Raw genomic sequence first — 12,878 nt, 5'->3', positions numbered from 1 at the left:
TAAAGAATCAGCCTGCCAATGCAGAAGATAGGAGATACAGGTTCGATCCCTGGGTCAGGAAGATCCCCTGGAGAAGGAAATAATAACAATCCACTCCAGTATTCTCACCTGGAAAACGCCATGGACAGAGGAGCCTGGCGGGCTAAAGTCCATGGGGTCACAAAGACTGAGCGGCTGAGCATGCATGCATGCATGCATAAATATATGGCATGTATTTCTGACAATAGTGATCTTACCTAAAGATCTTCTGCTATGGGACAGTGACTTTCAAACTTTCATTACAGCGATTCATAATAAAAAAAGGATTATACACCACAACCTAGTACACATAACACACATGCACAGGAACATATGCATAACTAAAACTAAGGTTTCAGGAAACAACACCATTACTATATCCAAAGCACTAATATTTTCTATTCCATTTTTAAAACTGCTGTTTGTGATCCACTAAACTGATTTTGTCACCCCTGTTCTGAAAGCTCATAAAAGTGCAAGAAAACACTAAAATATCAGCAAGGTGTAGACTTTAGTTTTGCATACATTCCTTAGACATAGCCTAGATGCCAACCAGACACTGGCAAAATGAAGACTAGAAATCCCTGGTAGCTCAGACAGTAAAGAGCCTGTCTGCAATGCAGGAGACTGGGGTTCAATCCCTGGGTCATCAGGAAGATCCCCTGGAGAAGGAAATAGCAACAACCCACTCCAGTATTCTTGCCTGGAGAATCCCACGGACAGAGGAGCCTACTGGGCTACAGTCGATAGGGTCGCAGAGTCAGACACAACTGAGCGATTAAACAACAGATGCAAAATTAAGACTAGAAATCACTAACCACTATTCATTCAAAAATCTATATTGAATGCTGGAAGGATGTTATTATTGTGTAAATAAAAAATAAAGACTATATTCTTGGCCATAAAACAGGTCAAAAATTTTAAAATCAAGTAATAACACATATTATGATCACAATGGAATTAAGTTAGAAATCAGTAACAGAAAGCTCTGTAACATCCCAATTATTTGGAAAATAAATCATGTATTTCCAAATAACTCAAAGACCAAAAAGGAAATAAAAAGGTAAATTAGAAAGTATTTTTAACTAAATGAAAATACAACACATTAAAACTTGGGGAAAGCAAAAAAACACCCTCAAGAGTTTTACGGGTTTAAAAAAGAACAACAGGCCCAGGCTACCACCTCAGCTGGGTTCCCTCTCAGTTCAGTTCAGTCGCTCAGTCGCATCCGACCCTTTGTGACCCTATGGACTGCAGCACGCCAGGCTTCCCTGTCCATCACCAGCTCCCAGAGCTTACATAAACTCATGTTCGTTGAGTCGCTGATACCCTAGAGCAATCCAAACTGCTCACAAAAGGAGGGTGGCAACCTGGAGGGAAAACCATTGGGTTAATTTTACTGCTAATAAAGATGAAGGAACCAATCCCCACCTCACCCCAGATAGAAAGGCTTTCCTAAATCTGAAAAGAGAGTAGGAATCTAATAAGCTGTCAGTGAAGAAGAGCCACGCCAACAGGATAATATGAATAGAGAAGAGTGGGGACCACATCCAGGAAAAGGCAAGGCAGGAAGCTGCAGAGCACGGTGGTGATCTGACCCACAGTGGTAGCTGAGGTGCGTTGTGGTGGTTTCCTCCCCATACTGAAGACAACGCCTGGAACACAGGAGCCTATCCATCACTACTGTCTAATGTGAGTCACTGAACCTTCCGATTCCTCCCAGAACCAAGTTAAATTCGAGGGGAAAAACCCTCCGCTTCTCAGAGGCCATCTAGACCAACAGAAATAGAAACTGTCTTGCTTTCAATTGTCCTGAGGTGCCCTGAGGGTCCCTCCAATACCCAAACCTGCAAATCTGGATTATATTAAATATTCCAGTATTTTTTTTTTAAGGTTTATTTATTTTGGCTGTGGTGGGTCTTTGTTGCTGTGAGTGGGCTTCCTCCAGCAGCAGGGAGTAGGGGCTACTCTTCACCGTGGTGCGTGGGCTTCTCATCACGGTGGTTTCTCCTGTTGTGGGCACTGGCTCTAGGTGCATGGGCTTCAGGAGTTGTGGCAAATGGGCTTGGTTGCTCCACGGCATGTGGGATCTTCCCGGACTAGGGATTGAACCCATGTCCCTTGTACTACAAGACAGATTCTTAATCACTGGGCCATCAGGGAAGCCCTATTCTGGTATTTTTTAAGCCAGTATACAGGGTTAAGAGGAGACAGGATAAGTATTTAAATACTTATTTTTAATTAAACATACTCTCAATTTATCCAGTGTTTAAAAAGGGGGATGGGGAGCCAATTCATTATAGACAACCATTAACTCAGTTTGATGGAAAGTATTACTAACTAATCATTTTGATTAGTGGTGTTCATTAAATATGTTTTCTACATGTATTTCAGGGAACTAAAATGAATAAGGATGCTACTTTGCTTTGCAGGAGGCAATCCCACATCCTGCTAGGTTTAGTTTTTATATGTGCCTGGCTTCCTAAAATAGGCATAAACTGCCATATTTAGATCTATGCTATTTATTTCCACAGAGAAGGAACCTCAGAACTTTTAAAGTAGGATAGGTTATCTAATCTTTTTACACCTCTGTTGTGATAAAGGAAGAAGAATACATGATCCTGGAGGCAAAAGAAAGACTGAACTTAATTACAAAGATTTAAAAGCAGAAAAATTCATACAGTGTCTTTTTAGAAAAAGAACATTTTCTTCCTTTCATCTCAAGGCAAACCATTTATCTACCAAGAAGCACAAATACTGTGTTCCTTCTTTTTAAAACGTTTTAAGTCATATTCTTTTTAACGGAAGGAACCTGGAGTCTTAATCTTATAATCTGAAAATCTTTCTAACATATCTGAACTGTTGACTACTTTCCAAAGCCATTATGGGATCTAACAGCTAGATTAATTCATAAACCATTTTCTCAAATAAAAACTTCCCAATGAAATTTTCTTTTGACAGAACATTTATGAATTACAAACATTTTTTCCTAAATCCTTTCAGAGGGGAAAAATTTAAAGTGATGGAACAAAGATAAACAAAGTTATATTATTCTTTTACCATGTTAACTGATCTAGTGCACATCACTTTAAAGCAGAAATTTACAATGCATAGTCAACACACTGAGTGATGTATCTATGAAGATGATTAAATATGCCAAGGTATTAATTATAATACCACTTTACATTTGTATAGAATGTTCCAGTTTGCAAAACATGTTCATAAACTCATTTGACTCTATGTCCTTCAATTTAAGTACAAAAGATAGAAGATGTGAGTCCATCTGGATATACCGAAATAGTTAAGAGCAGGGATTCTGGAGCCATCTGTCTGGTTTGGACTCCTAGCACTACCACTTACAATTACAGAATGTGATTCTGAGTACATTACTCAACATCTTTGTGCCTTAGTTTCATCATCTGTAACATGGGAATAATAATCATTTCTACCTTGTGGGTCCACTAATGATTAAATCAACTAATACATGTCAAGCATTTAATCCAGTGTCTAGCAGAGAGTAATCATTATATGTCATACATGCCAGTTTTACTTATCAGCAGCATAATTGTATGGATAGGGAAACAAGCTAGTAAGTCACAGAGCCAGGAATAGAAACCAGAGCTTCTTCTCCCATTTGATATTTCATTTGTTGTTGTTGCAATTTTGAAGTATCAGAAGGTTTTCTAGACTGACAAAAAGCAGTGTAATGTGAAATCGTACAAATCAAAAAATTCAACAGCTCAAAACACTTATAAAGTTGTATTTTAATCTATATTATATATATACATTTTAAGTTAAATCGAAATTAAATTAAAAATATAAATATTCCATTTTGTTCACAGAAGTATACACTGAGAAACAGTCATCTGTGTTGCTATATTTGCAAAGCAAAACTCAAATCTAGAAGGAAAATACTAAGATGATAACTGTGTTAGAATTTCCTTTTTTTTTCCTTCTGGTTTTCAAGACATTTAGGACTATGATATTTGCAATTTAAAAAATGATTTCCAAAATATGTTTACAAAAGAAGAGAGAGAGAGAGAGTGAAGTCGCTCAGTCGTGTCCGACTCTTTGTGACCCCATGGAATGTAGCCTGCCAGGCTCCTCTGTCCATGGAATTTTCCAGGCAAGAGTACTGGAGTGGGTGGCCATTTCCTTCTCCAGGGGATCTTCCCAACCCAGGGATCGAACTCTGGTCTCTCTCATTGCAAGCAGACGCTTTACCATCTGAGCCACCAGGGAAGCCCCATTGATGGAAGAAATACTTCAAAAAAAAGAAAAGAAAAGAAAAAAGAAGAAGAAACACTTCAGAATTAATTCTGGAAAATAATAAATGTCCACCTGAAAAACTATTCTCTTTTTTCAGACATGTTTGAGGATATCTTTCCTCAGACTTTGTTCGAATTTTTTCCCTTTAGTGATTTAGGTGACTGTGACTACATCTTCCACTGTATCTAAAAATAGGGAAAGAGTGTGTGAATTTATGAACTGAAATGCAAAACTGGCACTGAATGTATAAATTAGAGTATTAAATCACTTAGCATACTCTTAGCATAGAAATATATTTTAAGCACTCATATCCACATGCTTTGTATATTCATACAAATACATTTAATTCAACCATCTTTCATCTTTTCCTATGAAGTGAAAAACTGTGAAGTCATAACCTTTTTAAAACATGCCAAATCACTTCTTAAGAGATTAACTTGGACAAAGCACTCCACTCCAAACCTCAAGCTCCTTCTCTGAACAACAGTGAGTAGACTAGAATGTCAGTCAGTGGTTCACAACCTTTTTTCCATGGCAGCCCATCTGAGGGACTCAGCAGCATCTCTCCATTTACAGCAATGGTTCATTCAGTTCAGTGGCTCAGTCATGTCCAACTCTTTGCAACCCCATGGACTACAGCAGTGGGGATGGTCTGAAATGTCCCATGGTTGATTCTGATGTACTACCCTAGAAGCTGTTCCCCTGATCTTCACTCCTCAAAGTTCTTTAAGGTTCTGCACAGTTCCAAAGCCTGCCACTGTAGGCCCAGGAAAATTGCAACCCAATGACCTTACCTGACAGTGTTACTTTAATACATTTTAAAAGAAAGGCCAAAAGTCAATAACATGTATTCTTTTGTTGAAGCATGCAAGATTCAAAAAGAATTTATATACTGATGATATCAAAGAGGGCTCTGTAACTTAACTGTTCATATGACAAACAGCACACCTCCCCTGGAATTCACTTCTCATCAAGAAGGTAGCAAAGAAAGAGAAAATGTGGGGAATCAAAATACTTCCTAAAGTTGAGGTCTGAACAAGTGATTAATGGAAAAGAGATCTGTACAAGTCACTTTTTTTGGTAACAGAGAAGGGAAGCCAAAGATTGACACGCAGAGATGGGATGTTATGTCATTCCCAACTTTTTTTTTTACCAATTCTCTTATAAACTAATAACAACTAATAGTGACTAAAAATATGATCTGGGTATATGCCATATTATAAATATAAGCCAAATACACTGGCTCAGCAAGGAGATTGATAAACTGCCCAGGACACTTAACAGTGTCCATTTTCTTTGAATATTCACTTACTGTCAACAAATTTTACACTATTTGAAGCTACTGTACATGCAGTCTTGCAAAAAATTTTCACAACTAGGGAAGAAGGAAATGGAATTTTAAGACTTCCTTGGAAAATGTGTGTTTATCTCAAATGTGAGCCAACATTACATCATCATTTAAAAGTACACAAGGCATGGCAAAGATGCTGAGTGGGGTTTCAAAATTAGAATCATGTATATGAAAAAAAGTGTATAACTGCATTATCTTCAAATCAGAAAACATATTAATCAATACATGCTGATTATTAGTTATGTGCTTTACAGTGAGAGTAACCTTAATAAGCACAAAAAATAACAGTATTTCTCAGATCTATCATTTGACCCCTCCCCTTCATCACCACCAAATTGGCTGGGTCAGAAAGTTGCTGTCCTCTGTACCAGAAGATGATATCAATGGTGACTGAGAATACAATGTATACTTCCTTATCACTGCCCTATTGATTTATGCCTGAAAAACTTGATAAAAAAAATTTTCGGTAGTATTTCTTCTGAAATCCTTTACAAAACATGCTGTCCATTGCTGGTTTAACCTGCTGAATGCACTTCCCATTAAAAAAACAAATTCTCAATGTTCTCCACATGAACCATAACAGTAAAGCCTAAAACTTGTGTCAGTGAACAGATCAAATAACCCAACAAGAAACAAAAGTGAACAGAAAAAAAACGCCCCAATCTAAGGTTTGTAAGATGTTCACATTAGAGATGGTAGCAAAAAACATTCAAGAGAAAACAATTCTTTACACTGAGTTGGGACAGATACATATTTGTTTAACGACTATACACATTTCTTCCTCATTCTATACCCATGTGTCAAAGCATCAAACAATTTAATTTGTGACAGTTTCTGTTGTGTCTCAAACTTTACATATAAGTTTATCATGGCGAGGAAAAAAAAAAACCTGCTTGGCTTGACTCACCATGAATCACAGCCAGGAGGTCATCTTGTTGTGTATCAGCAACTATGTTTTCACTACAGCTATGTGACCTCAAGTGGCAGCAGCAGAGGCACCAAAATAGAAGGGGCAGGAGGCTTCTGCTGGTTTCTCGGCCCCAAATGGGCTTTCCCAGTCCATTCGGGCATCTGAGCAAAAGCCAACCGCAGAGAAGAGAAAGAACAAACCCAACAGCTCCGCGGAGGAAGGTTGCAGGCCCACCACACCTTCCATGCCCTCCCGGGAGCACGGGAAGGCAAGATCATAGAAGAGGACAGGCTTCAGAAACAGCGTGAAGAAAGCAGCATGACAAGGGCCAAAGCTAGCCGGGTATAGGGCAAAATCCAGCAGTGACCGAGCGGCACATATTCTGGGAAGGTCTGGAGACAGAAGAGGCTCTCCAGCCAGGGCTCCCCGGGCGCAGCTCCGGCGCGAGCGCACAGCGGGCCCCCTGCCTCCAAGCACCTCCAGCACCGGGGACCTGCCGCTGCTCCCACCTCACCTGTCGGGTACCCGCTGGCCCCGCCGGCGTCTCTGGCCCCCGGCCCCCGCCCTAGCCCATCCTCCCTGCACGTTCCCTCCAGGCGCGTCTCTCGGGACCACCACCGGGGTCAGCGTGAGCAGGGAGCCGAAGCCCGCCCAGCCGTCCCAGGCCCGGCCCCGGCACTCACTTTCTGAATCCGCTTCAGCGCCATCGGTCAGGGAGGGCGGCGGGGACACTGGCCAGCGGGAGACTGCTGCAGGGCTCGGGGGCGTGGGATCGTGCGGGCTCGGATCGCCGGCTACTCAGCTGGCTCAGCCGGATGGGTTCCCGGCTCGCTGCTGTCTGGCTCGCTCTGGGCGCGGGTGCCTGCTCCGAGTGCGCCCGAGCGCTAATGTGTGCGAGTATGCGGGCGGGGACGCCGGCGAGACTCTTTTGTTTCCGCTTTTGCTTCTGGGAAGGAACCTGCGGCCTCCCGGCCCCGCCCCCTCCCGCCGAGCATACTGGGAAATGTAGTTCCTGCATCCTACTCGGCCGTTGCCCGGGGTCGGAGACCTTCACCTACTGTCTGGTCTCAGAGATGCCAGGTCTGGGTTAGTCTCTGCAGGTGGATTTTGATCAAGTAACTGAAACTGGAGTTCCCAATCTGTAAAATGAGAATAACAAATTAGCTCGAAAAACATGTACCGGATTCTAATGTGTGCTACAGCTCATCTTGTAATTTTTTTTTTCATCTTCTCTTTTTCTGTTACCAAATCCTCTTCTCAAGAGTTACAGTGCCCTGGAGTTCCGATCTCAGACCTCTCGCCATTAATATCTTCCTAGACGATAGACTTTGTGTCCTCCCATGAAATGGAAGGCCACCCAGCATAGCCGGAGAAGCGTGGGCTTTGTGGACTGACCCCTGTCCCAGGATGGAATCCAAGCTCTGATCTCTATCTACTGTGTGACCTTGTAGCGCTTAAATTCTCTAAGCCTCAGTTTCCGCGTGTCCAAAGAAAAAGTAATCTCCATATATTATTGTAAGAATTAACTGATATTAATATAATGTGCCAAGTTCAGTTCATTTCAGTCGCTCAGTCGTATCCGACTCTTTCTGACCCCATGATTCGCAGCACGCCAGGCCTCCCTGTCCATCACCAGCTCCTGGAGTTTACCCAAACCCATGTCCATCGAGTCAGTGATGCCATCCAACCATCTCATCCTCTGTCGTCCCCTTCTCCTCCTGCCCCCAATCCTTCCCAGCATTAGGGTCTTTTCCAATGAGTCAACTCTTCGCATGAGGTGGCCAAAGTATTGGAGTTTCAGCTTCAACATCAGTCCTTACAATGAACACCCAGGACTGATCTCTTTTAGGATGGACTGGTTGGATCTCACATCCATACATGACCACTGGAAAAACCATAGCCTTGTCTAGATGGACCTTTGTTGGCAAAGTAATGTCTCTGCCTTTAAATATGTTATCTAGGTTGGGCATAACCTTCCTTCCAAGGAGTAAGCGTCTTTTAATCTCATGGCTGCAATCATCATCAGCAGTGATTTTGGAGCCCAAAAAAATAAAGTCTGACACTGTTTCCACTGTTTCCCCATCCATTTCCCATGAAGTGATGGGACCAGATGCCATGATCTTAGTTTTCTGAACGTTGAGCTTTAAGCCAACTTTTTCACTCTCCTCTTTCACTTTCATCAAGAGGCTCTTTAGTTCTTCCTCACTTTCTGCCATAAGGGTTGTGTCATCTGCATATCTGAGGTTATTGATATTTCCCCCGGCAATCTTGATTCCAGCTTGTGTTTCTTCCAGCCCAGCATTGCTCATGATGTACTCTGCATATAAGTTAAATAAGCAATGTGACAATATACAGCCTTGACGTACTCCTTTTCCTATTTGGAACCAGTCTGTTGTTCCATGACCAGTTCTAACTGTTGCTTCCTGACCTGCATACAGGTTTCTCAAGAGACAGGTCAGATTTTCTGGTATTCCCATCTCTTTCAGAATTTTCCACAGTTTATTTTGATCCACACAGTCAAAGGCTTTGGCATACTCAATAAAGCAGAAGTAGATGTTTTTCTGGAACTCTCTTGCTTTTTCAATGATCCAGGGGATGTTGGCAATTTGATCTCTGGTTCCTCTACCTTTTCTAAAACCAGCTTGAACATCTGAAAGTTCACGGTTCACGTATACTATATTGAAAGTGCTCTATAAATATTATTTCCTTGTTTTTATGTATATGATAATGATTTTAAAATCTCTCTTTCCAGCCAAACTCTTACCCCAGTTTCAGCATTGTATATCCAAAAACCTCCTGGACATGTCCACCTTTCTTCCCTGTGGCCAGGAATCAGAATGTGTTACAAGGTGAGGGTTGGAAGAAAGCTTTCCAGGAAACCCTAAACAATAGCTACCATACCATTCTAAATGCTTACAAAGAGCAAGGAACAAAAATCCACTCAGGTAACTTATAAGAAAATGTTCAGGGAAATAAGATAGTGAAAGATTGATAGAAATATTAACAGAATCTGAAACTTAATTTAGAAGCCTCTCATTCTCCCTTCTCCACATTCAAAATAAACATAAAAACTAAAACCAGTCTGGAGTCTGGCTACTGTCTTATTTTCCTTTTCCTGAGATGTTGGTCCTGTCTGCACGCTGGCCCATCTTCCTTTTTCCAGCTCCCCGTTAACTTCTCTTGTACAAGGTATGAGCTCCCACCACCCTTACTCCACTTTCTGACACTCTTCAAGCAACTATTTCTGCTGCTAAATGGCCAAGCTTTTTGGTACTCCCTGTTTATCTCCCTAAAGGGAAGAATCCCATTGACACAGTTCATCTTTTTACTTCAGGCTACACATTTTCAGCTAGTGAGCAAAGTATAGATTGACTACTTTTGGATTAGTTTGCCAACCGTGGTCCAATCAGCTGTGGGAAATTTGAAGTACTTTGGGGCAAACAGGTTTCTGAAACACACCAGCAAGTTCGTATGATCCTGCAGGGAGGTGTACTGGGGCTAGCTTGATGCACCATCTTTGGGCTCCTGAAAGTAGGACCCTACCAAACATTGATCTTCTTTTTCATAGGGCAAGTGTGAGAGTGTCCTTGTAAATAGGAGAGAAACAGTCTGGGCTTGGGCACCAGCTGCTTTGGAGAGTTACATTCCCAAGCTAAGAGTATTTGGATATAATGCAGCAAGTGAGGCCGTCCCCAGCCACTCCCACTACAAGGAAGCACTAATTCCAAGTAAGTACTCATTACCAGGAAGACCAGGAAAAAACCCTCCAGTGTTGTTAAATGGACAGTCCTGATCAGTCAGTCTATCATCACTCAATAAATAAAAACACACAGTCAGAGACGACAATCAGGGCAGTTTCATTCAAAAGACACTGAGAGTCCAAGACACCTGTGTGTGTGTGTGTGTGTGTGTGTGTGTGTGTGTGTGTGTGTTCAGTTGCTGAGTCATGTCTGACTCATTGCAACCCCATGAACTTCAGCATGCCAGGCTTCCCTGTCCTTCACTGTCTCCCAGAATTTGCTCAAATTCATGTCCATTGAGTCGGTGAGGCTATCTAACCATCTCATCCTCTGCTGCCCCCTTCTCTTTTTGCTTTCAATCTTACCCAGCATCAGGATCTTTTCCAAAGAGTTGGTTTCCAGGTTACCGTACATACTACTAAAAGACACACTAATCATATCACTCCACTGCTTAAAAATTTCTATTGGTTTGTATCATGGAAGTTCAATGCCTCAGTGTACTGAAAAATACCCATCCTGATTTGTCCCTAGATGCCTCATTTTCATCTTTTAGCTCACACATGTTCATGTAGCTGTGCACAATGTATTCTCTTTGCATAGAGTGACTTCCCACCATGCACCTTACAAACACATCCTTCATGACCCAACTCAAATGATACAGACTTTATGAAAGGGATTGCGCTTAATTTCAGAAACTCATATTTCAAGATATGGAACAGTCATTCTTAGCACTTGGAATATGGAATGGTTGCCAAATGCTGTTTATCGGGAAAAAGCATGATCCTGGGGAAGAAACTGAAATAAGGAATTAAACCATTTGGAGAAGTCTCTGGAGAGGTTTGCTCACTGAGTAAAAGAGATGAATGAAGAGCTTCCTGGGACCAGGAGGAGAGTGCTGACTCTTTGATAGAATCAAAGCAACAATCTGGGCAGTTTAATGAAGACCCTAGAGAAACTGACACATTGTTCTCACCAGAAATTTTCAGAGTAGAGTGAAAAGGAAGGGTCTGATGGAAAGATTCAGGCATTCCTGATGAGTGTGGCATGATGGAATGGGGCATGTGTCAGGAGTCCAGAGTCTGTAGTTCCTTAACTTAACCATGGATAAGTGAGGCAAGCAGAGTGACTGCCCTGCTAGGAATACCACCACTAGCTCTGCCTCTCTGGAACAGAAGTTACCTATTTCCTAGGTACTGCGGGGAACAGTCCCTGACTGCCAATTTTGCTTCTCTTCCACCTGTTCTCCATGAAAACACATTTGTCTTTGCAAATAGAAGAGCTCCTTTTGGTTTCTTCTTTGTGCCTCTTTGTGGTTTGCTGTCAAAAGTCTTTGTAGGGCTTCTCTGGTGATCTAATGGTTAAGAATTCACCTGCCAATGCAGGGGACATGGATTCAGTCCCTGGTGTGGGAAGATCCCACATGCTGTGCAGCAACGAAGCCTGTGCACCAAAACTACTGAGCCCACGCACCACAACTACCGAATCCAGAGCACCTAGAGCCTATGCTCCGCAACAGGAGAAGCCACCATGATGAGAAGCCCAAGCAGCGCAATGAAGAGTAGCCTCAGCTCCCCGCAGAGAAAAACCCATGCAGCAATGAAGATCCAGTGCAGCCAAAAATAAATGAATAAATAAAAGTCTTTGTGAAGGACCTCCCCACCCAAGTGCTCCCCTTTCTTTTGACCTCTGGGTGCTCTTTTTGGCTGATGAGACCTCTCATTTGTCCTGGGACAGTTGACCCACGGTATGGTCTTCAGACACAGCAGGGCCTTTTTCCCTTGTGAGTCGACTGTCCCATAACTGAAAACCAGAGTCACCAGTAGGTGAATCCCAGTCAGGAGAGTTGGGATGGCTCAGAACAGGTGTTTGGTGCACATATAATTCAAGCATTCTTTTTGAATACTTTTAAAGTATTTCCAGAATATCTGTCTGGCTTGTTGGCTCACAGATTCTATCCTTACACCCTCCCTCACTAACTCTGTCTAGCTACAGGCCAGAAGATTCAAGGGGACCATTCCCCAGCTGGGGCTTGGGCTTGAAGCACGAACTTCCTTGTATGCAAGTAAATCTCCATAGGGTCAGGACCCAGTGTTGACTGAGCATCTGCTTGAAACTAGGCCAGAACCATAGATTAAGAAGGGCACAGTGCATACAGCCTCGAAGGTTGTGAAGTCAACGTAAACTTTTCAGGAGTGACAGGCAGGTACTTCCTTTATGGGTATTTTCTGTTACATGTACCCTTCTAGGGCCTATGTGTCCTTCAAAACTGTTTTTGTCCATTTTTTAACCTATTTTTTAAATGGTTAATTAAAACCAACTGAGTGCTTAACAGCAAGCACAAGAATGTTTAAGTATTTTTTGGTTTCTGTTTGATGAGGTCTGAGAGGGAAAGTGTTCTGTGGTTCCAGTCATAATCTATTTTAATAAAGTTTTGATCAGCCCTGTGTATTAGGCAAGACTCTCAGGAGAAACAGAACCAATATGGTATATGGTACATAAATATGTAAGAGGAGATTTTTCATGGGGATTGTCTTACATGATTATGGGGCTGAGACATGCCATGATATGCTGTCTGCAAGTTGCAGAACCA

General features: G+C 42.0%; 1 protein-coding gene across 1 annotated transcript in view; it reads right to left on the bottom strand.

Annotated features, from left to right (window-relative positions):
* Window positions 1-7,449, bottom strand: part of UBE2D1 (ubiquitin conjugating enzyme E2 D1) — a 36,918-nt gene extending 29,469 nt beyond the window's left edge. Inside the window, exon 1 of the mRNA XM_081560166.1 lies at window positions 7,232-7,449. Coding sequence (XP_081416292.1) covers window positions 7,232-7,255 — 24 coding nt within the window. The 5' untranslated portion in view covers window positions 7,256-7,449. The remainder of the gene's footprint in view (window positions 1-7,231) is intronic.
* Window positions 7,450-12,878: the final 5,429 nt, after the last annotated feature.

Source organism: Giraffa tippelskirchi, chromosome 2 (assembly GCF_054371585.1).
Source record: "Giraffa tippelskirchi isolate mGirTip1 chromosome 2, T2T-mGirTip1v1.2.pri, whole genome shotgun sequence".
Taxonomy (NCBI): domain Eukaryota; kingdom Metazoa; phylum Chordata; class Mammalia; order Artiodactyla; family Giraffidae; genus Giraffa; species Giraffa tippelskirchi.
The sequence above is the reverse complement of the archived record's forward strand: the minus strand, read 5'-3'. Positions and strand labels throughout refer to the sequence as shown.